We start from the raw sequence: 27,406 nt of genomic DNA, 5'->3' as shown, positions 1-27,406 counted from the left end.
GGATTCAAATACCGAATCCATGTCACCTTTCAGAGTTTCTGAACAACGCAGACTCCCTGCAGCTTGTCTACTCTGGCAAATCCTAGTTGAATATCTTGTGCCTCATTCCTGTCCTCAAGGAACACAGCAGGTGATTTTGATAGTGCTCTAGTTTCTTCCACTTCTGCAGGATAGTAACATAGTGTTCTATTAGGCCTTAAAAACATTGTTAGAGAAGCTGGGGGTGTAGAAAAGAAGGAATATTTTTGTAAGCAGTAAAAACCTATTCTGAGGACCATCTTAATGTTTCTGGCCACTCATAACTGAAGTCCACTTTACAAGGTGAATACAAAGAAGAGGATGTATTTCTTGCAAAAGATACGATTAAAGGTCAATATATATATTTGTTCCAGAAACCTTTATTTGAAGCCGATGAATGACTTGTTGTGGGCGAGCTCTTCGGGTGCTATTAATACTTTCGGGTCACAGCGGAGACGCTGGCTGTTGTTCAGAAAAGAACTACGAATCCCAGAATGCCCTTTTCCCCTCATTTTCCCCGCGAGAATCCAAGGGTGAGTTCAACCAATCCTGTCATGAAGAGCCTGTGCTATCGGCCAATCAGAAGGCGAACGTGCGCCTGGAGGCGGGTGGCGGGAAGTGCACTAGGTTTGAAATTGGAAAGTTGGCGGGGCTGTGGGAGCTGCGTCTGGAGCTCGGCTGTTGGCTGGAGTGGGCGCTTATCTGGTGTGGGGAAGGCGGCGGGACTCAGGCCTGCCTGCGAAGGTGAGGGAGGTGGGCGCCGAGCTGGGCTCCTCGGCTCGCCTGTCGCGATAGGGGAAACTGAATTTGGAGGCGGAATGTGTGTATTTGCGGCGGCGTTTGTGAAATGCGCATCTTGTTGCTGTTTGGATCTCACAGCCTGGTGGAATGGGCAGCTGCGAACCCAAAGCGTTCTGGGTTTCACTGCAGGAGATATCTTTGGTCCTCCTGGGAAGGTTTTAGCGTCGCAGAGTACTGGCGGGTCCAGGATTCTCCCAGGACCTCCTTTTACAGAGGATACTGAGGCCCGAGGTGACTTGCACACATCCTGGACAGAACCCGCTCAACTCCCACCTTAGTCCCTATTTTACTGTTAACTTTTACTGTTCTGAGGTGGAGGAGAGAAATAGGGTAGAGGTGTGGGGTCTTATTCTGTGGGAGGGTGCCGGCCACCTGGCGATACTGATGATCTCTGATCAGAAAGGGTTGGCGTTGGAAAAGGTGTTTTAGAAGTCAACGGTTTTACTTGTGAGAAAATGGACCCAAGGTCATAGCGTGTTTAAGTGTCCTGTGCAGTTACACTTACCTACTAACAAGCTGCTAGAAGGTAAAGGTATCCTGAATTCTTGCTGCACCTTAACAACAGTTAAGCCTAGGTTGCTTGATCTACCCTTGAATACCTAGAATTAAAGATAAGTTGCTATTTTGTAGCAGAGGACAAATTGCCAAAATACTGTATACCTGATTGGAATATGTGGCTGATTTGATTTCAATAACTTAAAAAATGCAATGTGTATTCTGTTTTTAGCATTGTCCTACATAATGGTAGAGGATGAACTGGCACTGTTCGATAAAAGCATAAATGAATTTTGGAATAAATTCAAAAGTACGGACACCTCCTGTCAAATGGCGGGACTAAGAGATACCTACAAGGACTCCATCAAAGCATTTGCAGGTACCTAATGTTAACTTGTATCATGCTGTTTTTGCTGTTCTAGTTTATTTTTTAGTGTTATTTCAGCTGAATTGAAAGTTCAATTTCTCTTTCAGAAAAGCTGTCTGTGAAATTAAAGGAAGAAGAACGAATGGTTGAGATGTTTCTGGAATATCAAAATCGTATGTGAAAAAGTATAAATCATGGGTTTTTTTAGATAATACGTCTTTATCATGAAATCTCATACAAGTAAGACAATGTATTTTGTGTGCACAAGTGCGTATATGTTGTGTGTGTGTGTATATGTATATATACACACACACACATACATGTGGTGGCTCACGCCTGTAATCCCAGCACTTTGAGAGGCCAAGGTGGGTGGATCCCTTGAGCCCAGGAGTTCAAGACCAGCCCAAGCAACATGGTGAAACCCCATCTCTACAAAAAATTAAAAAAAAAAAAAAAAAAAAAAAAATATATATATATATATATATAAAAAGAGAGAGACACATACACATACACACACAAAATACGTACACATTAACACATATACATGTGCTTATATATAGGAATAAATATTGACATACAATACAGCTTAAGAAAGAACATCCTACGTTACACCTTCTTCTCCCACCTTCCACAACTAACCTATCAATATATTGTTTAGTATTATGGAGATTTTTTGTTTTTTGAGACAGCGTCTCACTTTGTCACCCAGGCTGGAGTGCAGTGGCATGATCTGGGCTCACTTCAGCCTTGACCTCCTGGGTTCAAGTGACACTCCCACTTGAGTGGTTGCTAAATTGCTGGGACCACCGGTGCATGCCACCATGCCTGGCTAATTTTGTATTTTTTGTAGAGATGGGGTTTCACCATGTTGTGTGGGCTGGTCTTAAACTCCTGGGCTCAAGCGGTCTGCCCACCTTGGCGTCCCAAAGTGCTGGGATTTCAGGTGTGAGCCACTGTGCCTGGCCTCTAGTATTGTGTTTTTGAATGTTATATAAATGGCATTCTCTTGTATGTCTTCTGTCCATTTTTTCACTCAGCACTAGACTTGTGGGATTTGTCAGTGCCGAGGTATAAATGCCAGTATTTTATAAAAGATGAGTTTTCACATTGGAAATCCCAGCCTGGAGATTGAAAAGCTGGAGTTCTCTCAGCTCTGTTAGTACTCTGACAGTGTTTCTCTCCATGTTTTTACTCCTATTCTTGCCATCTTATTTCTACCACTCTCCAGGTTGTCCAGAGTGAATCAGTAGCTTTTACTGAGACCTGGCAGTTTTTACTGAGTTCTTACACACAGGACACAAACTTGTGTCCACAGTTCAAATTCCACTAGAGATACTTCATTTAAAGGCATCATGTTTTAAACAATATTAGACTAGAATATCCTTACATAGGGCATATGTTCTTTCATTTGCAAAATGGGTAGCCTTGACTTACCCACTTCACTTGCTATGTGACCCATGAAAGTATTTGACTTTGTTACCCCAGTAGATTATTTGCTAGACTTTTACTTTACTCATATTTACTTTTTTTTTTTTTTTGAGATGGAGTCCCACTCTGTTGCCCAGGCTGGAGTGCAGTGGCACGATCTCAGCTCACTGCAACCTCTGCCTCCTGGGTTCAACTGATTCTCCTGCCTCAGCCTCCCAAGTAGCTGGGACTACAGGCGCACACCACCATGCGCGACTTTTTTGTATTTTTAGTAGAGATGGGATTTCACCGTGTTAGCCAGGACGGTCTCAATCTCCTGACCTCAGGTGATCCGCCCACCTCAGCCTCCCAAAGTGCTGGGATTACAGGCATGAGCCACCGCACCCAGCGTACCCATGTTTACTTTCTAATCTGCCCTGAAGCTTCCATGCCCTTCACTGCTTCTCTCATTCCCTCTGTAACCGTAAGCAAAAAGGAAAACCACTTTTGTTTGCATGTGTGTGAAAGAGTGATATTGAGTTTGGGTTCTTACCTCTTTGTAGGATCCCTAGGCATTAGAAAATTAAGTTTGGAACTGTCAGTTTTACTACTGTGAGTCTCAAAGTGTACTCTTAAAGATTATCTATAGTGTGAAGTTATGCTCTATATAGTCTAAAATCTAAAAGCGTTATTAATATTTTTCTTTTAAAAATCAGTTTATACGTGGCCTGTAATCCCAGCACTTTGGGAGGCTGAGGCGGGCGGATCACAAGGTCAGGAGATCGAGACCATCCTGGCTAACATGGTGAAACCCCATCTCTACTAAAAATACAAAAAATTAGCCTAGTGTGGTGGCCGGTGCCTGTAGTCCCAGCTACTCAGGAGGCTGAGGCAGGAGGATCACTTGAGCCCAGGAGGTCAAGGTTGCAGTGAGCTGTGATCATGCCACTACATTCCAGCCTGGGCGACAGAGTGAGACCCTGTCTCCAAAAAAAAAAAAAAATGTAATTGTCGTTATAATAATGTAATAGATGCTGTGTGAGGATGAGCATGGAATCTGGAGGGTTTGATTCTTCCAGTGAGGATTGCAGGATATTTAATAGCTAACCATTATCTTGTATACCACGTGCCAGGCTCTGTTCTAAGCTCTTTGCATATATTGACTCATGGATCCTCACAACAACCCTAAGAGGTATAGATACTGCTTGTAGTCTTACATGTTAGACTTTTATGACAAAATAAGCACAGAGAGGTTAAGCAGCTTGCTCAAGGTTAGATAGCTGATAATGAAGAGAAATATGATTTGAACCTACAGTCTGATTATACCACGCTACTTTGGAGGAGATCACATAAAGAAGGGTTAGGGATGTTTAACAGAGTCAACACTACATTCTAGGAAGAGGAAACAGCACATGAAATGTGGCAGGAACACGAGAGCTTGTTATGTTCTGGGATGGCTAGAATACACTGTGGATGGGGAATGGCGGAGAAGTGGTTGGAAGAACTGGTTGGCCAGATGATGGACATTCCATGTTGGGCAAAGGGGTTTAGACTGTTTTTCAGGAGATAAAGAGTGGCTACAGGATTTCAACCTGGAAAATGATATTGGATTTTTATTTCAGAAGAAGCAATCTAGTAATCATGCACAATAAACAGGAGGGGAGTGAGATTGTTGTCCATAAAGAGACCAGTAAAAGGAAAAACCTAGCGTAATAGTACAGGCACATAATGAGTATGGCTTGGACCAGTGACAGGTCTGAGGACTTAGACTCAAGACTGTTGGCCTGAAGGTGAGAGTATGTTGTGGTCTAGGATGATTCCTTCTGACATGGAGTATGAATCAGTGGTGATGCATTTACTAAGTGAGGGGTTGAAAGAGAGGAGGAGCATGTTTTTATAGGTGGGAAGGAAACATACATGGGTTCAATTTTAAATGTGTTGGGTGAATATGTTGAGTTTATTGTGCAGCAAGTCTTCAGGTGGTGATATCTGGTAGGCAATGGGTATATTCATCTGGAAGCCAGCCAGGAAAGTGGTCTTTGCTGAAGATGGGATTTGTGAGTCTTTAATGAATTTGGGGAGTTTAAGCTATGGAAGAATATGTAGAGTGGAAGAAGGTAGCCTTGGTTAGTAATAATATTTATTTACTCATTACTGTATGCCAGATACTGTGCTAAATGTCTTACATTGACCATCTCCTTCAGTCCTCATGACAGTTGTCCAGGGTTGGTATTATTTATTATTATTATTCCTACTGTACTGATATTACAGTCCCAGAGAGATTATGATTTGATCATCAGATTAACTCCAGAAGCCTCACTCATCTTGAAAGCATTACGTTTTCTCTACAGTTTGAGAGAGGGGTAAATGGAAGGGACCAGGAAAGACAGACTTAGTAATTGGAGAACAGAGGAAGTAAGAGAGAAGGTCACTGAAACTAAAAGAGGAGAGAAGCAAGAAAGGGTGTTGTCAACACTGGAAGTCACACGTAGATACAGTAAGGTAAAGACTGAGATAGATATTATTTTGGGAATAAGAAAGGTAGAGGGAATCCGTTCACTGGCTAAATACTTGTTGAGCTACTGCTCTATACCAGGTAATCTTCTAGGAAGATACTGCAGAGAACAAAATAGCCTAAAGTTCTGGAGCCATAAATTCTAATTATCACAAGAAGGAAGATCATCTGTTGAAGGTGAGAGTCATTTACTATGGGTTGGCTTTTAAGTTATTATAAACCCTGAAGTCTGTCTAAGACAGAGATTATCCGTGTTTTACAGATGAGGAAATTGAAGCTCACTGAGGTTAAGAAACTTGCCTAAGGTCTGGGGGTAGATAGAGGATCTAAGATTGCAACCATAGTGTCTGTGCTCTTTCCATTGTACCATAATGACCTGCATCGGAGTGAAAACGCCAGGAAGGGTTCTTCTGGCGAGTAGGAGTGAAAGTTTGAAATGTTGGTCCTGGGAATAAGACAACCAAGTGTGTACACATGCAATAATAGTCACACAGCAGGCCGGGCACGGTAGCTCACGCCTGTAATCCCGGCACTATGGGAGGCCAAAGCGGGTGAATCACGAGGTCAAAATATCAGGACCATCCTGGCCAACATGGTGAAACCCCGTCTACTAAAAATACAAAGATTAGGCATAGTGGCGCGCGCCTGTAGTTCCAGCTACTCGGGAGGCTTAGGCAGGAGAATAGCTTGAACCTGGGAGGCGGAGGTTGCAGTGAGCCAAGATCATGGCACTACACTGCAGCCTGGAGACAAAGTGAGACTCTGTCTCAAAAAAAATTGTCACACAGCATCAAGGGCGCCAAATTCACACAGTTCTTGAAATGTTATAATGAAAACACTCTCGTATGTAGTATTTATGTGTCACTACTTTAAAAGTTTTTGTGTTATTATTACTGGATACTCTAACCCCAGGGAATGGGGTAGCCACTGTTATCCCTATTTTACAATTGAGGAAAAGAGTTTCAGAAGTTGTGATTTTGACGGAGGTCCTTGAGTAACAACTGATGAGCTGGATCAGAGTTGAGAACTTTGACTTTCAATCTGGATTTCTTGTATAGTACAATTCTACTTAATTCTTATCTTTAAAGAGTAGCATTTTTCTTTCTAGTAAGATGTTTATTTTTAAATTATACTTGACATAATATATGATCATGTTCATATTCTTAGAACATTCTTAGAAAAGTAAACAAAAATATCAGCTATAATGTTGAGAACCACATTTAACAAAATGACTTTCTAGCTTTTATTTTTCATGAGCTATGTAGATTTTTAACATAATTATATTCATGGTATCTATATAACTATCTTTTTTTCCCAACTTTGAGAGTATTTTCCCACATTCCTATTTTTTTGAAAATACATTCCATTTTATTGATATACCATGTTTTAAAAATCATTTACTTGTTAGCCATTGAAGATGTTTTCAGTTTTTCATTATAAATACTGAAAAAGAATTTTTTATATAAATATTTGCATATAGCCTATTTTCCTAGGGTAACTTTGTAAAAATGAAATTGCTGGGTCAAAGGAGGTGAATACTCTTAAGGCTCTTTTATTTTACAATGTCAAAAATATTTTCTAGAAGGACCTTAGCATTTTGCATTCCTCTCAACATTAGTTGTTATTTTTGTAAACATTGTTGTAATAAATGAAAATTGAAATCTTACTGCTTTACTTGCATTTCTGTGATTAATCTGAGTTAAATTATCTTCCATATTTAGTAACCATCTGCATTCTGTGTTTCATCTGTTTATCCCTTTGTCTGTTTTTTTTTCTTAGGAATTTGTATTTGTGTCTTCCTCTTGAGATTAAAATGGTAGCCCATTGTTGGGAGAGGATAGTTTAATGAGCAAAGCATTGTCTTTGAAGTCAACACCTGAGTTTGAATGCAGTCTATTTATTTTTGAGACGGAGTCTCGCCCTGTCACCAGGCTGGAGCAGTGGCGCGATCTCAGCTCACTGCAACCTCTGACTCCCTGGTTCAAGCTATTCTCCTACCTCAGCCTCCTGAGTAACTGGGATTACAGGCACACATCACCACAGCCAGCTAATTTTTATATATTTAGCAGAGACGGGGTTTCACCACGTTGGCCAGGATGGTCTCGATCTCCTGACCTCGTGATCTCCCCGCCTCGGCCTCCCAAAGTGCTGGGATTACAGGCGTGAGCCACCATGCCTGGCCCTTATTATTTCATCCTAACAAATACAGCTTTGGGCAAGTTACTGAACTGCTGAGTCTTTTTCCTCTTCTTTTAAAAAGCTAGTAAAAGACTAAAGAATTTACTTTGGATTTCAGCACTGTTTAGAGAATAATCTACCTCTTGAACATTGATTTGATATTTCATTTATCATATTAACTTCCTAAAAATGCCAACATTTGTTTGGCATGTCTTTTATAATATTTAGAAGCATAAAATATCTCTTCATATATCCAGATCAAATATGTGTCTCAGACAAGCTTTGCAGTTTTTTTCAAACAGAGGCTACATATTTCTTGATCTAGGTTGATTCTGAATTTTCTGTTTGTTACCTCTGTAAACGAGAATTCCCTGTTGCCTGAGGAATGCTTGTCTTGAGAGATGTTGTTCAAGCACTGAGAATTCCATGCTCACTTCGATTTGAGAAACAGATCATAGTGTATTTCTCTTTTGAAGATTTATGGTATTTAAAGTCTTCATAAATTTGGTGGTGGACTAACTTGTTTAACTTTGAGAACAAAATTACTCAACTGTGGAGCACATATTTACTTGTAATTAAAATACTGGAATTAAATGATAGTGTAGATAGTTTAGTTTATTTGATACAATTCTAGACTACTGGTATTACTAACTGACATTTGATTTTAAAGTGTTTAGATTTCATTTAAGTATTAGTAAAACTAAATCTTTAACTCAAAAATTCAAAAGCACATTATAAAGCACCCTTGGGCTCTACTGCCGCTGGTTATTTGACCTTGGTAACTTCTGCTCTAGAGCTCTTAGGCTTTTTGTGCCTTCCTGCCTTGTTTAGTCCCCTGATGGACACTTTGGGGACACTGTCTCTGGGCAGTGGGCCCCAAGTAGCAGCAGTTGTATCTTTCTTCTGACAAACAGAGGAAGAAGTGGCCGTGCCAGGGTTATTCTCCCAGCAGAGAGGTCTGGCCAGGTTTATGCACAGGCATTATTGTTTTTATTTTGAGCATGTGCAGGAGAAAGGGGTGGGTAGTTGCAGAAGCTGAGTGTTTAAGAGGGCTAGGGCAAGAAGAACTTGTACAGATAATGACAGGGACATGGGGAAGGCAGGGAGGGTAGAGGGATTAAAGCCAAGAAGGAGTAATGAGGTGCTGGCCAATATGTGAGACAGATGTAAAAGGCCAGTATTTTGGTACATGGATACCTTGTTGAATTGCACTTCCCTTATTGCACGTTACAGATATTGCAATTTTTACAAATTAAAGGTTAATGGCAACCATGTGTCAAGCAAGTCTATGGGCACCGTTTTTCCATCAGCATGTGCTGACTTCATGTCTGTCACATATTGGTAATTCTCACAAGATTTCAAACTTATCATTATTATATTTCTTGTGGTGCTCTATAATCAGTGATCTTTTACATTACTGTTGTAATTGTTTTAAGTGCCATGAATGACACCCATATAAGATGACGAACTTAATGGATAAATGTTGAGTGACTTCTGACTGCTCCACCGACCAGCCATTCCTGTCATTCTTCCTCTCCTTGGGCCTCCCTAGTCCCTGAGACACAGCAGTATTGAAATTAGGCCAATTAATAACCCTATAGTGACCTCTAAGTGTTCAACTGAGAGAAGGAGTCATAGGTCTCTCACTTTAAAGCAAAAGCTAGAAATGATTAAGCTTAGTGGGAAAGTGTGTTAGAAGCTGAGAAAGGCCGAAAGCTTGGCCTCTTGCGCCAGTTAACAAAAGTGCTAATTCAGTGAACACATGAATGATAAGAGAGAGACAGCCTTATTGTTAATGTAGAGAAAGTTTTAGTGGCCTGAATATAAGAGCAAACCAACCACAACATTTACTTAAGCAAAAGCCTAATCCAGGGTGAGACTCTAGCCCTCTTCAATTCTGTGAAGACTTGAGAAAGATGAGGAAGTTTCAGAAGAAAAGTTTGAAGCTAGCAGAAGTTGGTTCATGAGATTTAAGGAAAGCAGCTGCCTCCATAACATAAAAGTACAAGATGAAAGCAGCAGTGCTAATGTAGAAGCTACAGCAAATTATCTAGCTAAGATCATTGAATGAACAGATCATTAAAGAACAGATTCTTGATGTAGATGAAACAGTTTTCTATTGGAAGAAGATGCCATCTAAGACTTTCATAGCTAGAGAGAAGTCAACACCTGGCTTTGAAGCTTCAAAGGACAGGCTGACTGTTTTTAGGGACTAATGCAACTGGTGACTGTAAGTTGAAGCCAGTGCTCACTTGCCATTCCCCAAATCCTAGGGCCCTTAAGAATTGTACTAAATCTACTCTGCCTATGTTCTATAAATGGAACAGCAAAGCCTGGATGACAGCACATGTGTATATAGCATAGTTTACTGAATATTTTAGGCCCACTGTTGAGAACTTCTGCTCAGGAAAAAAGATGCCTTTCAAAATATTCCTGCTTATTAACAATGCATCTGATCACCCGAGAGTGCTGATGGAAATTAATGTTGTTTTCATGCCTGCTAAGACAACATCCGTTCTGCAGCCCATGGATCAAGGGGTAATTTTGACTTTCTTGTCTCATTACTTAAGAAATAAGGCTATAGCTACCACAAATAGTGATTTCCTCTGATGGATCTGGGCCAAATAAATTGAAAACCTTCCAGAGAAAGGATTCACCATTCTAGATGCCATAAAACATTCATGATTCACAGGAAGAGGTCAAAATATCAACATGAACAATGACTTGGAAGAAGTTGATTTTAACCCTCATGGATGACTTTGAGAGGTTCAAGACTTCAATGGAGAAAGTAACTACAGATGTGGTGGAAATCACAAGAGATCTAGATTTAGAAGTGGAGCCTGAAGATGTGACCGAATTGCTGCCATCTCATGATAAAACTTGAGTGGATAAGGAGTTGCTTCTTATGGATGAGCAAAGAAAGTGGTATTATGGAATGGAATCCACTCCTGGTGAAGATGCTGTGAACATTGTTTAACTGACAACGAAGGATTTAGACTATTACGTAAACTTAGTTGATAAAGTAGCAGCAAGGTTTGAGAAGACTGACTCCCATTTTGAAAGAAGTTCTACCAGGGGTAAATGCTGTCAAACACCATTGTATGCTGCAGAGAAATCTTTCATGAAAGAGTTGATTGATGCAGCAAACTTTGTTGTTATCCTATTGTAATAAATTGCCACAGCCACCTCAGCCTTCAGCACCTACCACCCTGATCAGTCAGCAGCCATCAACATCAAGGCAAGACCCTCCCCCTGCAAAAGTTTAGGACCTACTGAAGGCTCAGATGATTATTAACATTTTTTTGCAATAAAATATTTTTTTTTTTTTTTTTTTTTTTTTTGAGACGGAGTCTCGCTCTGTCGCCCAGGCTGGAGTGCAGTGGCCGGATCTCAGCTCACTGCAAGCTCCGCCTCCCAGGTTCACGCCATTCTCCTGCCTCAGCCTCCCGAGTAGCTGGGACCACAGGCGCCTGCCACCTCGCCCGGCTAGTTTTTTGTATTTTTAGTAGAGACGGGGTTTCACCATGTTAGCCAGGATGGTCTCGATCTCCTGACCTCGTGATCCGCCCGTCTCGGCCTCCCAAAGTGCTGGGATTACAGGCTTGAGCCACCGCGCCTGGCCTGCAATAAAATATTTTTAATTAAGATATGTACATTGGTTTTTTAGCCATAATGCTATTGCACGCCTAATAGACTACAATATAGTGTAAAATAACTTTTCTATGTACTGGGAAACCAAAACATTTGTGTGACTTGCTTTTTTGCAATATTCGTTTTATCACAGTGATCTGGAATAGAACTTGCAATATCGCCAGGGTATGCCAGTACTTAAAAATAGCACAGAATAGCAAAAACTAATAAAACCAATAAAAACAAAGCGCAAAAACGAATATTACAGCTATTAATATTAGTATAAACATCTATTCTTACCTATGTATTAATCACTGGTGTTATGTACAAAAACTATTGATTTTTTTGGTGTGTAGTACCACAAATTCTGATAGGTTTTCAGCAGATTTTTCTGAGTATTCTAGATAGATGTATATTGTCTACATATAATGAAAAATCGTTCTTTTTTTTTCTTCTTGGCCAGAAACTTCTAGGGAAATATTAAATAACTGTGCTAACTGGCATCTATTTTATTCCTTTTGGAAATGCCAAATATATATTATGAGATTTGAAAGGTTTTTTGATTTGTTTCTATCATGTTAAATGTCCTTCCATTTATAGTTTAAGAATCAGTGTCAGGAGTGGATGCTGAATTCACATGAAATGTTCCTTCAATTTTTATTCATGTGATAGATTTTCCTAATATTACACCTTCACTATATAAAATCCTTAGAATAAACTATATTTGCTCTTGGTGGACTATTTTTAATGTAAGTTAATATTTTGTTGAGCATCTTTGCACCTATGTTTTTAAGTGAGATTAGTTTATATAGTTGTGGGTAGAGGGCCAGTGCTATCTTTAATTTTTTGTTTTAGCTTTAGAATTATGCTTACATTGTAAGCTTTGCCTGCCCACCTGTCTTCCTTCACTTATTTCTGTCTTTTGGTATGTTCCAGAATAATGTATATAGCATTAGAGTGAGCCTTTTCCTCAAAGCACTGTGTAAAGCCATCTTCTAGAGTTTGGTTGTTGGCCAGGCGTGGTGGCTAGCCCTGGTAATCCCAGCACTTTGAGAGGCTGAGGTAGGAGGATTGCTTGAGCCTAAGAGTTTGAGACTAGCCTGGGCAACATAGTGAGACAAAACAGTTTAAAAATCAGCCAGGCGTGATGTGGCATGTGCCTGTAGTCCCAGGTACTCAGGAGGCTAAGGTGGGAGGCTGCAAGGAGTAGTGATTGTGCCACTGCATTCCAACCTGGGCAACAGCGAGACCCTGTTTCAAAAAAATATAAAAATAAAAAATAGAGTTTGGTTATCTTTGTTGGTAGTTTTTATTTCTGTACTTATTGGGAGTGGGGAGCTGCAAAAGTCATGATCTTTTGATTTTCTGTTTCTTGGTTTAATTTGGTATTCTCATTTTAAGAAGCTTTTCTGTCTCACTTTTTTAAAGACGAGTAGGAAAAAATAGATTAGGATTTTTTTTCTTTTTTGTCTTTATAAATTTTGAATCATTAGAAAATGCTTAGCAGTCGAAACGTTCTTTATTAATCTTTATGAAAGTAAACTTTGGCTTTTTCTTAGATACATGTCAGAGAGCAAAGCATATTCTAGCTAATACCTTGTGCTTCTTACAGAGATCAGGAGGCAAAATAAGCTCATTCAAGAAAAAAAGGATAACTTGTTAAAATTGATTGCTGAAGTAAAAGGCAAAAAGCAGGAATTGGAAGTACTGACTGCAAATATCCAGGATCTTAAGGAAGAATATTCTAGGAAGAAGGAAAGTAAGTTTCCTGTTGTAAACATACTGATCTAAAATGGAAAGTGGTGACGGTTCACCATTATTAAGTACATCTTGCCTGTTCAAGTTCATTGCTAAAAATGGATTACAGTACCTCAGGGCATAACCAGCCACTCATCTCTGCAAGATGTCATTAAAGTTAGCTAACTGGGTTTTATTTCCTTAACTTAAAGGGCCTTCTCTTGTGATTTTTTAATGTAATCAGTAATAATGAAATTGATATGAGGTTTTATTTATTTATTTATTTATTTATTTATTTATTTATTTTTCCTGAGACAGAGTTTCACTCTTGTTGCCCAGGCTGGAGCACAATGGCACGATCTTGACTCAGTGCAACCTCCACCTTCCAGGTTCAAGCAATTCTCCTGCCTCAGCCTCCCAAGTAGCTGGGATTACAGGCACCTGCCACCACGCCTGGCTAATTTTTGTATTTTTAGTAGAGACAGGGTTTTCACCATGTTGGCCAGGTTGGTCTCGAACTCCTGACCTCAGGTGATCCACCTGCCTCAGCCTCCCAAAGTGCTGGGATTACAGGCGTGAGCCACCATACCTGGCTGATAAAAGGTTTTAATTAAGCAGAGTGAGAAGTGGTGTCCCTAAATAAAATTTGCTTTGGACAAGCCATAGTGTACTTTACGCAACAAATATTTATTGACCATACATTCTCTGCTAGGTAATATTAAGTGCTCTTTTTATGCTGCAAAATCTCTTTTGTATAAAGAACTTTCATATTCAGATGAATGCATCTTTTAGAAAGGAGAGGAGCCTTGTTTGCTCACAAACTAGGCAATCTGTTCTTCAAATCTCCTGAAAATAGCAAAGTTTGTTTTGTTAATGCTTTTTCATGTGGAGTTCTTAACCAAGTCTAAATTGTGAAATTGTTTTTCTCATTACTTAGGGACTATTGTGCTACTTTAAAGTATACTTAGGGACTATTGTACTAACTTAAAAAAAAAGAAAAACAAAAAACTTTTTTTTTTCATGAAATAAGGCTGACCTCTAGAAATAGTTACACTTAAAGGAATAGAACATTTTCCCATGAAGCAATTGGTTATCTAGAAAAAGCACAATAGTGTAAATGAAGTCTGTTTATTTCTATGCCAGCCATACGAATCCCCGGCCTATTTATTTGTGCTACTACATAATAAAGCACGACAAGGCTTATTCTTCTCACTATCTGTATATATTTTCTTGGGCAGTTTTTCCTTCCAACTTGAATGAACAAAAACTTCTTTTAGCTAACTGGTAAACATAGAAACAATAAATGAAAGCAGATTTATAGGCTTGGCATCATTTTATAGTTGATTTTAAGTTTAAAAAATTAACTCAGTGAGCATTAATTTACTATTTAAAAGGTTTAGTATGTGTGTGTTTTTTAATCACAGCTATTTCTACTGCTAATAAAGCGAATGCAGAGAGGTTGAAAAGGCTGCAGAAATCTGCAGACTTGTATAAAGATCGACTTGGACTAGAAATTCGAAAAATTTATGGTAAGTTCATTAATATAAATAAAACACAGGAGATTACAAAGTATGTCTTTTCTTAAATAAAGGAGAATTTAAAAAATATTTTCAACTAAAATAATGACATTAACTTTTTAGAAAATAGGAAAAAATTACAGTTTTTAAATTATTCTAACATAGTTACTGATGCTCTAGTTATTTATCATTCAGTATTTTAATAAATGTATTTTTGGCAGGATTGTCAACATGCAAATAATTTTTGTTGTTCCTATCAACATTGTATTATGAGCATTTCCTCAGTTGCTATAGCCTTCATAATGGTAATTTTTAAATAGTGCTATAATAATTCATTCTATTAATGTAGCGTAATTTATTCAACCATTTATCTATTGTTTAACACATATTTTGCTTCTACCAACATTTGGAATCTGCCAGTTTTTTCAGTTTTAGAAATACAGGTATCCCCCCTTATTCACGGTTTCTGTTACCTATGTTCAACCACGGTCTGACAATATTAAATGGATGAGTATAGTACGATAAGATATTTTGAGAGAGAGAGAAGCCACATTCAGATAACTATAACTTTTATTACAGTATGTTGTTCTAATTGTTCTATTTTATTATTAGTTGTTATTAATCTCTTCCTGTGCCTAATTTACAACTTAAACTTTATCATAGGTACATATGTATAGGAAAAAACATAGTATGGACAGTTCCTGACTTACGATAGTTCAACTTACAATTTTTTGACTTTATAATCAGTGTATCAGGGTGGTAAGTGCATTTTTGCCGTACAAGGTTTTTGACTTTTGATGTGTTTATTGGCACATAATGCCACTGTAAGTCAAGGAGCATCTGTTTACATAGGGTTTGGTACTATCTGTGGTTTCAGGCATCTGTTGAGGGTCTTGGAATGTATTTCTCCCTGGTGGATAAAGGGGGACTATTGTAAACCAGTGAGCATTGACTTTCCTGTTTTCTTTGTATGGTTTTTCATAGTATTGTTTCCCAGAGAGGAATTGCTAGGCAAAACACATGAATATTTTGATGCCTGTTGCATGTATATCACATGTACATCGCTAATGTATGCCAATGTCTGTTATGTCTGGGCTTCCCAAGATCACTCTTAGCTTTAGTGATTCACTAGAAGGAATTAGCATATAGTCATATTCATGGCTAAGATTTACTGCAGCAAAAGGATACAGAACAGAATCAGCAAAGAAACAATAGCACATGGAGCAAAGTCTACAGGAAACCTGGCACAAGCTTTCAAGAGTCCTAACCCAGTACAGTCAAACAGGATGTGCGAATTCCTTCAGCATCAAATTGTGGCAACACACGTGAAGTGTTGTCTACCAGGAAGCTCATTAGAGGCTCTGGAAGCTTGTACCTGGTTCTCCTTGGACTGTACCCCATGTACCATTTCCCTTTGCTGATTTTGTTATATCCTTTTGCTGTAATAAACCATAGCCCTGAGTATGGCCATTTGCTGCTGAGTGAATCCTATGAGTTCTCCTAGTGAATCATAAAAAAGACCACAGCTGCCAAGTTCATTCCATTTTATGGCTGAACAATGTTCCATTGTATGTATATACTATATCCATTCATCTGTTGGTGGACAGTGGGTTACTTCCACTTTTTGGCTACTATGAATAATGCTGCTATGAACATTGGCATACAGTCATCTACTTGAGTCTCTGTTTTCAATTCTTTTGGATATATACTTAGAAGTGGAATTGCTGAGTCATACTGTAATTCTATATTTAAACTTTTTGAGGATCTGCCAAAGTGTTTTTCACAGTGGCTCTACCATTTTACATTTCTACCAGCAATGTACTAGGGTTCCAGTTTCTCCACATCCTCACCAACACTGTTATTTTCCATTTATTTATTTGCCATCCTACTGGGTATGAAATGGTATCTCATTGTAGTTTCGGCTTGCATTTACATAACGACTAATGATGTTGAACATCTTTTCAGGTACTTAATGGGCATTTTTATATATTCTTTGGAGAAATGTTCTTTCAGGTGTTTTGCCCATTGTTGAATTGGGTGGTTTTTAGTTGTAGGAGTTTTAAATACATTCTATGTATTCAACCTTTGTCAGATAAATGATTTGCAAATATTTTCTCCCATTCTTTAGGTTGTCTTTTCCTTCTCTTGATAGTGTTCTTTGAAGGACAAAAGTTTTTAATTTTAACAAAGTCCAATTTATCTAGCTTTTCTTTTGTTGACTGTATTTTTGATGTCATATTGAAACTATAATCTATTTTAAAACGAATTTGTAACTTCTACATTTGGAAATGTTGGTTACGTGACTGTACATACTTAGCAGTGCAGATATTGATCCAAGATGGAGTAAGAAAGGGTATCGCTATTGAAAGCTTTGACACACTAAATAGTTCAATCTCTTTTCAGGTGAGAAATTGCAGTTTATATTCACTAATATTGACCCTAAGAATCCTGAGAGCCCATTTATGTTTTCCCTGCATCTAAATGAAGCAAGGGACTATGAAGGTATGTACTAATATCTCCTAACTGGTATTTAAGATTGGCATTCCAAAATGTTATTTCAATCGGAATATAAAGTAATATGGAGGAAAGCAATAGCTCCAGACTCTATTGCTTCCTTTTTCAGTCTTGCTTCTTGGGTTATAGTCTTCTAAAGGAAGTGAATATAGTCTTGATTTATAGATATTGTCTAGGATCCTTAATAAGTAGCATCTGTTCAGGATGGCACAGTGCCAGAGTGTCTGAAAAATCTAAAAACAAAATCACTGCATTCATGTGCAAATATGAATTTTCCTTTTAGATAACTTTTTAAAAAACTGAAGCTTGAAAGAATATGACTGCTTAAATGTGAATATTAGAACTTATCCAAGTAGATAATTTTAAAGTCAAATGTAAAATCACCAGAATTTAACAATTTATTTTCCCAAAAATACATTTTTGAAAAACTATTTCATCCTGCAGATCTCACCCATTGATAATAAAGGTTAGTTACCGATTCTGCAGCTGGCCAAAAGGCCTTTGATTTATAAGGAATATATATCTTTGATAATAATGTGAACAAGAAGGGAATAGAAATATGTTTATCTCTTGTTTATTCTTCTAATGCCCCTGTACGAGTAATCCTTAATTTACTGGAATTCATAAAAATGGTTCTCAGCTCATTACACCTGTGCTATCATCTTAAAGCCTTTGTAGCTGACAGACACTCAGATGAACTGCTGAGCTGGCACAGCCCTGTGCCCTGGTGGCTCAGTTCCTATTCCTAGGGAATTTATATTTTGAGAATCTGATTCATATACAGATGTTTGAGTTTTTTTCTCTCTAGATAAATATCTTCCAATCTAATTAGTGCTAGATTTTAAAAAGCAAGCCCCAAAAACCTCTTATCTAGCTTTTCAATTTTCTCTAAATTGGATATTCTCTTATGGTATAATCTGATAGTACATGATAGTATATTAAAATAGAATATACGGGATACATTTTGGAATGGATGCCCTTTGCTGTTGTTTCTCTGCTGTGGTCATGGACCTTGTTTCTAAGCAGTCTGTACCCGAGAGCTGGAAATATGATAATGGGTGAATTTCTTTTCCTTTGACCACTTTCACTGGAGACTTGTCCCAGTGTACCAGCTGGTACAACTACATACAAGAATAATACTGTTATTTGTGACTTTGAGTCTCATTTGATTAATAGCCCCTGTAAATACCACTCTTGGAATAGCAACCACATTTTCTAATGCCTGCCATTTCACTTGGAAAATTCTAGATATTTCTTTCATAATTGTAAATTATTAATGCTGGGCACTGAAAATTGTTCTTTTTTCAGGCTGGGCATGGTGGCTCATGCCTGTAATTCCAGCACTTTGGGAGGCAGAGGAGGGCGGATCACTTGAGGTCAGGAGTTCAAGACCAGCCTGGGCAGCATGACGAAACCCTGTCTCTACTAAAAATATATAAGTTAGCTGCACATGCGTGTTACCTGTAATCCCAGCTACTCAGAAAGCTGAGGCAAGAAAATTGCTTGAACCCAGGAGGTGGAGGTTGCAGTGAGCTGAGATCGCACTACTGCACTTCCAGGCTTGGTGACAAATCAAGACTCTGTCTCAAAAAAAAAAAAAAAAAAACATTGTTCTTTTTTTTTTTTTTTCCTCAAATCCAGTGGTCAGAAATGAAAAGTCAGTCAGACCAAAGTTTTGCAGATAAAAATGACTTAACAGTTTTTTAAAAAGTTTAAATAGTTAAAATAAAATATATAGGTTTAAGATGATGGGCAGGGTCATTCTGCATCACTAAACTCTCAATCCTTGAGTGCCATCTGTTTAAATTTAAAGCAAGATTATAGTACTTCAGATTTGAATATTTAGAGATGAAATGAAGGAAAAGTCCAAAAGATAGTTGGCATGTGAAAATCAAGTGTATCTTTTTTTGCTCAAAGAATTTCATTAAGATGGAATTGACATTCAAACCAGATGAGAGCATCTAAATTAGAAACACTTCTCTGCCATAAAAAATCTCATTCTAATTGTCTTTGATTTTTTTTTTTTTTTTTCCCCTAGTGTCAGATAGTGCCCCTCATCTTGAGGGCCTAGCAGAATTTCAAGAGAATGTAAGGAAGACCAACAATTTTTCAGCTTTTCTTGCCAATGTTCGGAAAGCTTTTACTGCCACGGTTTATAATTAAGGTACAAATAGTGTATATAAAAATGGTTTTTTTTCTTGTCTATTTTGTGTCTCTTTTTAAAAGAATTCTCATTATCTGCTGTCTGCCTATAATTCTTTGGTATTTTTGTAACATTCTGTGTGGCATACTTCTTTCAATCACAGTAGTCCATCCTTATCTGCAGTTTTGCTTTTTACAGTTCTAGTTACCCACAGTCAACTGTGGTCCAAAAATATTAAATGGGTAGAATGCAGTACAAGACATTTTGAGAGAAAGAAAGATTTCATATACATAACTTTTATTACTGTATGTTGTTATAATTGTTCTATTTTATTACTTATTGCTGTTAACCTCTTACTGTGCCTAATTTGTAAATAAAGCTTTATCATAGATATTTATGTATTGGGAAAAAGCAGTCTATATCGGATTTAGCACTACCTAAGGTTTCAGACATCTACTGGGAGTCTTTTAACATCCTCCACGGGTAAGGGAGAACTACTGTATTTTAATTAAAATCTTAAGGAAACATATAAAGTAAAATATGTTCTTTTAATTAATGAAAGATAATTAGTTTACTATTTTTTTTTTTTTTTTTTTTTCCTGTAAATGTCAGGCATGAGTAACTTATGGCTAGCACTGGGAATGGAAATTTGTTCAGCCTGCACTGTGTTTCAGTGGTCTCCAAGCTTTTGTACCACTTAATATGGACTCTCAATATTAAAAAATTAAAAGGACAGGTCCAACCTAAGTTTGACAGTTTTTAACATGTACTGGGCAAAATAAACTCTACTATCTTACTCTCAACCTAATGTCAGAAAAGAAAGAATATTTTTACCTTACACCAAGAGAGATCTATAATTAGAATAAAGGACAATCCTTCACATCAGAAGAAAGTTGGCAGCATTTTACTAGGATATAGTTTTGAAAATCTAAATGTAGAAATTTATAAACAGTTTCCATTCTGTAATGTTTGCCATTTAATTGTGGTCTGGATATAAGTTTGTCATCTTGGGAGTCTGTTCACCACAGATTAGAGTTCAAACGTCAACTTATTCTAGGACTTTTTTTTTTGTCCTCATCCTTTCTGTGTAAATTTGATGACATTTAAGTATGCTAGCTATAGTGAAAGCTACATAATACTGTTCCATTATATTGTGAGCACACCTAAAAGCCATAGAACAATGCCTTCCATGCCTTCAGTTACTTCTCTTGCCTTCTCCCTGAATAATCTGGGGGAAAATTCATACTTGTTGCCCAGTTAGTGAGAGGAGGAAGGAAGTTTCAGAGCAGCCTCTCTCAGTGGCCTCTGTAGGGGCAGAAAGATGTGATACCTTTCCTCATCCATCATAAGGGTCACAACCAACACTCCTATAGCAAAAGACAGGTTAACAAGAGAAAAACACAACAAACGTATTTAATCCAAGTTTTACGTGACATGGGAGCCTTCGGAAATGAAGACTCAAATAGGCAGGTAAAACTGTCTATTTTTATGCTTATATTTGATGAAGAATGGAAGAATGGACAGCCATGTAGAAACGTGATTGGATGAACAGGTGTGATCTAGTGGTAATAAACTGAAGAAACCTGCAAGGCCTGTCTGTTCAGGTCTTTCTTGGGGTCTTTCTGTGTAGCTTTCCTTCTTCCTGGGCATGGGGCAGGACCCTTATCGAAGGAGGGTCTTAGGACATAGTAAGGTGGGGGAAGGTTGGAATAATATTTCTAGGTTTTACAGCTTACTTCAGAGAAGAGAGGAGCAAGAAGCAGGAAGGCAGGAAAAGGTCAGAGACCTTGGTTCTGATGCTGCTTCTAAGGCCTTCTAATCTCTCTTAGTTTAAAGTACTTACCATGCTAAAGCACCATAGTTTGGGGTATCATGTTCTGAGCCCTAACACCACTCATACCTAGGACTTGGCTCAAGACTTTGCTCATTGGCATATAGTAGTAGAACTTACCTGAGAAGAATGCTATGGCCTGGTGGAGATGTTATCACTGACACATGCCAGTGTGTCAGCTTTTAGGGACCATTGATTGGTATTTTCTCTAGAGATAAAAGGCTAATAAACTGTCCTGGTGATTGGAATGGGTGCTACTAGCAATAGACCTATCCTATTTCAGCATGGGCTTATCTGAAGGGAGTATTTTAAGAGAGAGAGTACAATAAGCAGACTCCAGTTTTTCCTAGGCAGACTTTCACATTTGGCCTTATTTTTTATATACTTATTTAAATGAATGCTGGATTGAGCCTCTATGTGGTAGACCACAGCAATTTCAAACTCATCTGGTTCCTGTAAGTTAGTACAGGTGATCAAGGGGCTAAAATACATGTGTTGGGTTATACTAGATTCCCCCTGAAACCCAGCTATAGAGGCAGATTAACCTCAATAATTGGGCTAAGAATGGGGATGTTATAGTTCTACAAAGGGAAAGACAGCTTAGATGTTTGGCATTAGAAACATTAGATGACTATCTGCAGTGAGTATGTGTTGACTGAATTTCTCCACTTGAAATATATCTACAGTGAACAAATGTAACAAAACTTGAGGGAAGGTCTTGTCTCAAAGAAGACTAAAGAAAGATCATATCTCATACTGCAAACTCGATGACATAATGTTTTGAACCATACATACAGTAAGAAGGCACTAGGCATTGACCCAGGTTGCCTAAGCAAGAAGAAATTCTGAAAGATCTCTTTCACCAGCACGTTGGAGAAATGAGAATTGGGGATGAGAGAACAAATGGGTAGATCCCCACATAGGGCCCGTGTTTCCTCAAGGAACAGCCATTCTTCACTTCTAACTGGTGGGTGGAAGGGGGTCAAGATCTGAGAATGAGATTCCATAGCAGGAAATTCCCAAGAGGATAACAGGAATGACCAGACACAGTGGCTCACAGCTGTAATCTCAGCACTTTGGGAGGCCGAGGCGGGCGGATCACGAGATCAGGAGTTCGAGACCAGCCTGACCAACATGGTGAAACCCCGTCTCTACTAAAAATATAAGAATTAGCTGGGCATGGTGGCACGTGCCTGTGATCCCAGCTACTCAGGAGGCTGAGGCAGGATAATCACTTGAACCCAGGAGGTGGAGGTTGCAGTGAGCCAAGATCGTGCCGCTGCACCCCAGCCTGGATGACAAAGCAAGACTCCGTCTCAAAACAAAACCTAGGAACCAACTTTGCTACTGGAATCCAAAGTCAAATATACAAAGAAAAATACATTATTATGAACAGAAGGCAGAGGGCCTTGGGACATAGAACATTAGATAATTAGACTGATTTGTTTTCTCAACAGGGAAGTTGATTCATTCCAAGATTGGGGATTATTCTAACAAGCCTGGTCAGCTGGCCATCTTAAAATAATGGTTAATACCTTTTTTTTTTTTTCTTTTTTGCACTTCCTACATGCCCAGCACTGTTCTAAGCCCTAAGCCCTTTACCTCCATCTACTCATTTACGTTCTCACAACAACCTGTGAGGTAGATACTATTGAAATTTTTGTTCTACAGATAAGGAATACAAGGTACAGAGTTTAAATGACTTAAAGTCACACTGCTGCTGAGTTTTAGAGTTAGGATTCAAACCCAGATGACAAGCTGGCAACTGAATCCACGAGTTTCACCTAGATCTAGACGATGCCTTATTGCCTTTCTATACTACATTACAGGGAACGTATGCAAAAACAAAGTTCTTAAAGATTCTCAACAAATTTGAATTTCTATAATTTGGGTTTTGTGTTTCTATAGAAGTATAATGATTAAGAAAAAGAACTATATTGTCTTGAAAGCAGAGGAGGACTATGCTTTGTCTGGATCCTTAGGAAATAGCCTCACTAAAATGGCAAAAGAGCTGCAGATCCCAGGGAAACAGTGAGCAGAGTATGAGGTGTTTAGAACCCCAGTGGCTCGTTGAGAACAGTCACTAGGGATGTAGACTGCAGTCATCAACCCAGGTCTTTTTGGAATGGTGTGTGAGAGGGCTATTAATTTGTGCCTAAGTTTTTAATCTGTTTGAGCAAATATAAAAGCCGTAGGCTGAGCATGGTGACTTAATGCCTGTAATCCTAGCACTTTGGAAGACTGAGGAGGCCAGAGTTCAAGACCAACCTGGGCAACAAAGCCAGACCCCATCTCTAAAAAGAATTTAATTTGCCAGGCATGGTGGTACGTGCCTATAGTCCCAACTACTTGCAAGACAGAGGTGGAAGAATCGCTTGAGCTCAGCAGTGAGCTCCAGCCCTAGGTGACAAAGATCCTATCTCTTTAAAGCAAAACAAAAATGAAACTTAATTTTTGAAGTTTACTATATACCCACCTAGGGATATTTTGGAGCTGATACTAATATATTAGCTCACATTTTAAAGTTGATGCATTATGAAAATTCCACTTGAGCTGATTAATAATACATATAAAAGGCAAACTGAGCTACCTTAGTATACTTGCTTTTTTATGCATTATGTTTAAGATGATGTGTCATAACAATGAAATAATTTTTAAACATTTAAAATCTTCCTAATGTGGAAATAAAGCACAAGATACACAGATAAGATACTTTCTTAAGTAGGAAAATATAGGCACAAATGTAAGTAACACTGCTTGAAATGGAATCCAAATGGGGTCACTCATCTATTCTATATTTTGTAATAAAATGGTACAGGTCTCTAAAATTAAACTCAGTAACAAATTAAGTTAAAAAAAAAAAGCACAAAATTACTACAATGTTCTACTAATATATCTAAAGTTTCAATTTCCAAGCTAATGAGAATTAGAAAGTGTTGGTTATTTTTCAATTCAGAAAATCCTGTACAGACATAACTAGTTACGTTTGAATTTGTGTACCATGGCGGCATTTAGTTCTCTTACCTAACAGTGTCTGGGATATAGTAGAAGCTTAATAAATACGTATTAATGTTGAACACATTATCAAGACTCAACAAAAAATTATTTGACGAGGAATCAAAATTGCACTTCGTAAAAGAGGTGGCTTGTTCAACAATATCTGCAGACATGTTGCTAAGGTGTTTGGACATTTTTGGAAGTTAAAGATGGCTTTGCTGTTTTTTGAGACAGGGTCTCACTCTGTCGCCCAGGCTGGAGTCCCGAGTAGTTAGGACTACAGGCATGCACCACCACACCCGGCTAATTTTTGTATTTTTTGTAGAGACGGGGTTTTGCCGTGTTGCCAGGCTGGTCAAACTCTTGGGCCCAAGGCATCCACCCACTTCAGTCTCCCAAAGTGCTGGGATTTCAGGCATGAGCCACTGAACCAGGTGAGCACTTCTTGACTCAGTAACAAGCTGACAGAGAACAAGTTCCTTTCTGAATAAAGATAGGAGTTTCATCTAAATAGAAAAAGAGTCTATCAGTTAACGGGAGGATCTATATGCTATATAAAATCAGCCCTTTCTTAGTATTGTTAGTATATCGTGGTGTGAAATATGAAAAGTGTATGATATGGTGTGAAGAATGTTTCAAGTTTAGACACACGTTTTCCTTTTTCCTTAGCAACTAGGCACGCTGGAAGTAGCAGCTGAGAATAAGGTCTAGCAAATGGAAAAACTTCAAGGGAGAAGTTATTTTACTCAACTTAATGTTTATGAGAATTTTGGAAAGAGGCAATGTTTGAGATTCAAATAAATGTTATCTATATAATGGCAACTGTTGAATATTTTAACTTGTCTTGCAAAAGGCTCTATATTCCGGCACCAACATGGTATTGTGGGGGGAAAACGTTGAGAATTAAGACGCAGGCCAGTCTTTGCTCTACTATTGAAGCTGATACATGACCTTGCGCAAGTTATTTACCCTTTTTGAGGTCACTTTTCTCATCTGGCCATACTCTACTATGTGTGTGGTTTCCCAGACTTGGGGGAAATGAAGAAGATTTTCTTTTATTCTCAATTAACTAAAAGTAATTATGAATATTTGTTGAATTTTATGTTTTTCTGTACTTATATAAATTTTCATCTTTAACCTATTAATGTGATTTACATTAACAGGCTTTTGAAAAAAAATGTTGAATTAACTTTGCCTTGTTGGAATAAATCCACTTTAGTCATGTGCAGTCTTTTTTTTAATACAGTGTTGGCTTCAGTTTATGAATATTTTGTTTTGAATTTTTACATCTATAGTCATGAGTGACATTGGGTTATAATTTTCCCATGTATATTTTTCTATTTCCTGAAAAAGTTTGAATAAGATTATTGTTTTTGAACTCACTTATAAAACTATCTGGTTTTGTGGGGATTTTTTTGTAGGAAGAGTTTTAAAAAGGTACTCATTATATTTCTTTAACAGTTATTAAATCATTCAGTTATTGTATTTCTTCTAAGTTTAGATCATTCATATTTTTTGAGAAATTTGTCTCTTTTTCTTGGCTTTCAAATTAATTGGTGTAAAGATTCATAGTATATAATTTTATCTTTTAGATAACTGCTACATCTATAGCATCTACTTACATTTTTTATGTATTTATTTATTTGTTTTTAGAGGCAGGGTCTCCCTGTGTTGCCAAGGCTGGTCTCGAACTCCTGGGCTTAAGTGATCTGCCAGCCTTGGCCTCTCAAAGTGCTGAAATCACAGGCATGAGCCACCGCACCCAGCCTACTTTTTTCTTATAATGTTTATTCATACCTTTTTTCATTCTCACCAAGATTTGCTCATTTTATTAATCCTTTCAAAGAACCAGTGGATAGCCTTGTTCATACTCCTCTATTTTGCTTCATCTCTCCTTTCTTTCTCTCTCTCTTTCTTTCCTTTCTTTCTTCCTTTTTTTTTTTTTTTTTTTTTTTTTTTTTTTTTTGAGACAGAGTCTCGCTCTGTTGCCCAGGCTGGAATGCAGTGGTGTGATCTCAGCTCACTGCAAACTCCACCTCCCAGGTTCAAGCGATTCTCCTGCCTCAGCCTCCTGAGTAACTATGATTACAGGCACGTGGCACCATGCCTGGCTAATTCTAGTATTTTTAGTAGAGACGAGGTTTCACCATGTTGCTCAGGCTGGTCTCGAACTTCTGACCTCCTGATCTACCTGCCTCCATCTCCCAAAGTGCTGGGATTATAGGCCTGAGCCACCGTGCCCAACCTATTTCTCCTCCTTCTCCTCCTCCTCCTCGTCCTCCTCCTCCTCCTCCTCCTCTTCTCGGTGTTCTTTACTTTGGGTCGATTCTGCTGTTATTTTGATAAACATAATTAGGATGCTTCATTTATTAATTTTAGCATTTCTCCTTTCCTTGTGGGACTTTTTTATAGCTGCTTTCCTGAAACTACAGATTTTGATAAATAGTGTCTTTTTCATTTTTTATTTCTAACATTTTCTAGTTTCCATTAAGATTTCTTCTTGGACCATGGATTATTTAGAAGTATATGTGTATGTGCATACGTGCATGTGCATATATGGGTGTGGGCACACATACACGTTCTCCAAATGCACAAAGTTTTTTTCAGTTACCATTTTCTTAATGATTTCTACATTATATTATGGTCAGATAATTTCCAGATACTTTGTGGACTGGTGCCTGGTCAGTTGTTACAAACGTGTACTTTCCAGTGCTTAGGTGCAGTGCCTCTTCCTCATCTGCCTATAGCACTCACCCAACCCGTCTCACTTGCTTAACTCCCAGGCAGCTTGGACTTCCCCTGATCTCCTCAATCCTGATTGAAACCTCTCACTCCTAAATGTCCTCATTACCTCTTGTCATACTCCTGTTACAGCATTTATCATGGGGTCTTGTATTTATTTACTGCTCTGTCTTCCTTACAAGAATAGAGACTGGGGACTCTTTTGAGAAAGAGGACTCATTGTCTTTAGACCTAGTATTTAAGTGACAGATCTTTTGTTTGTTAACCTCTCCACATGGTAACTTCTATTCATCCTTCAAAATCCAGTTCAAAGATGATTTTTTTTTTTTTTTTTTTTTTTTTGAGATGGAGTCTTGCTGTCACCCAGGCTGGAGTGCAGTGGTGCAATCCCAGCTCACTGCAACCTCTGCCTGCCGGGTTCAAGCCATTCTTGTGCTTCAGCCTCCTGAGTAGCTGGGACTACAGGCATGCACCACCACACCTGGCTAGTTTTGTATTTTTAGTAGGGATAGGT

At 38.3% G+C, this 27,406-nt stretch overlaps 1 protein-coding gene across 7 annotated transcripts in view; it reads left to right on the top strand.

Moving 5' to 3' along the window:
• The first annotated feature begins 637 nt into the window (after positions 1–637).
• SPC25 (SPC25 component of NDC80 kinetochore complex) overlaps positions 638–27,406 on the top strand; it is a 36,914-nt gene continuing 10,145 nt past the window's right edge. The window contains exons 1-8 of one of the 7 annotated variants that reach the window (XM_073019789.1): positions 638–762; positions 1,547–1,693; positions 1,789–1,854; positions 13,024–13,170; positions 14,573–14,677; positions 17,069–17,167; positions 24,476–24,584; positions 24,820–24,968. In XM_073019789.1, coding sequence (XP_072875890.1) covers positions 1,561–1,693; positions 1,789–1,854; positions 13,024–13,170; positions 14,573–14,677; positions 17,069–17,167; positions 24,476–24,579 — 654 coding nt within the window. In that variant the 5' untranslated portion in view covers positions 638–762; positions 1,547–1,560 and the 3' untranslated portion in view covers positions 24,580–24,584; positions 24,820–24,968. Of the gene's footprint in view, positions 763–1,546; positions 1,694–1,788; positions 1,855–13,023; positions 13,171–14,572; positions 14,678–17,068; positions 17,168–19,217; positions 20,907–24,475; positions 24,969–27,406 lie in introns of those variants that run through there. The other 6 variants (XM_073019787.1, XM_073019786.1, XM_073019790.1 and 3 more) reach the window with 6 other exon arrangements.

Source organism: Chlorocebus sabaeus, chromosome 10, assembly GCF_047675955.1.
Source record: "Chlorocebus sabaeus isolate Y175 chromosome 10, mChlSab1.0.hap1, whole genome shotgun sequence".
In the NCBI taxonomy this organism is placed as follows: Eukaryota; Metazoa; Chordata; class Mammalia; order Primates; family Cercopithecidae; genus Chlorocebus; species Chlorocebus sabaeus.
The sequence above is the reverse complement of the archived record's forward strand: the minus strand, read 5'-3'. Positions and strand labels throughout refer to the sequence as shown.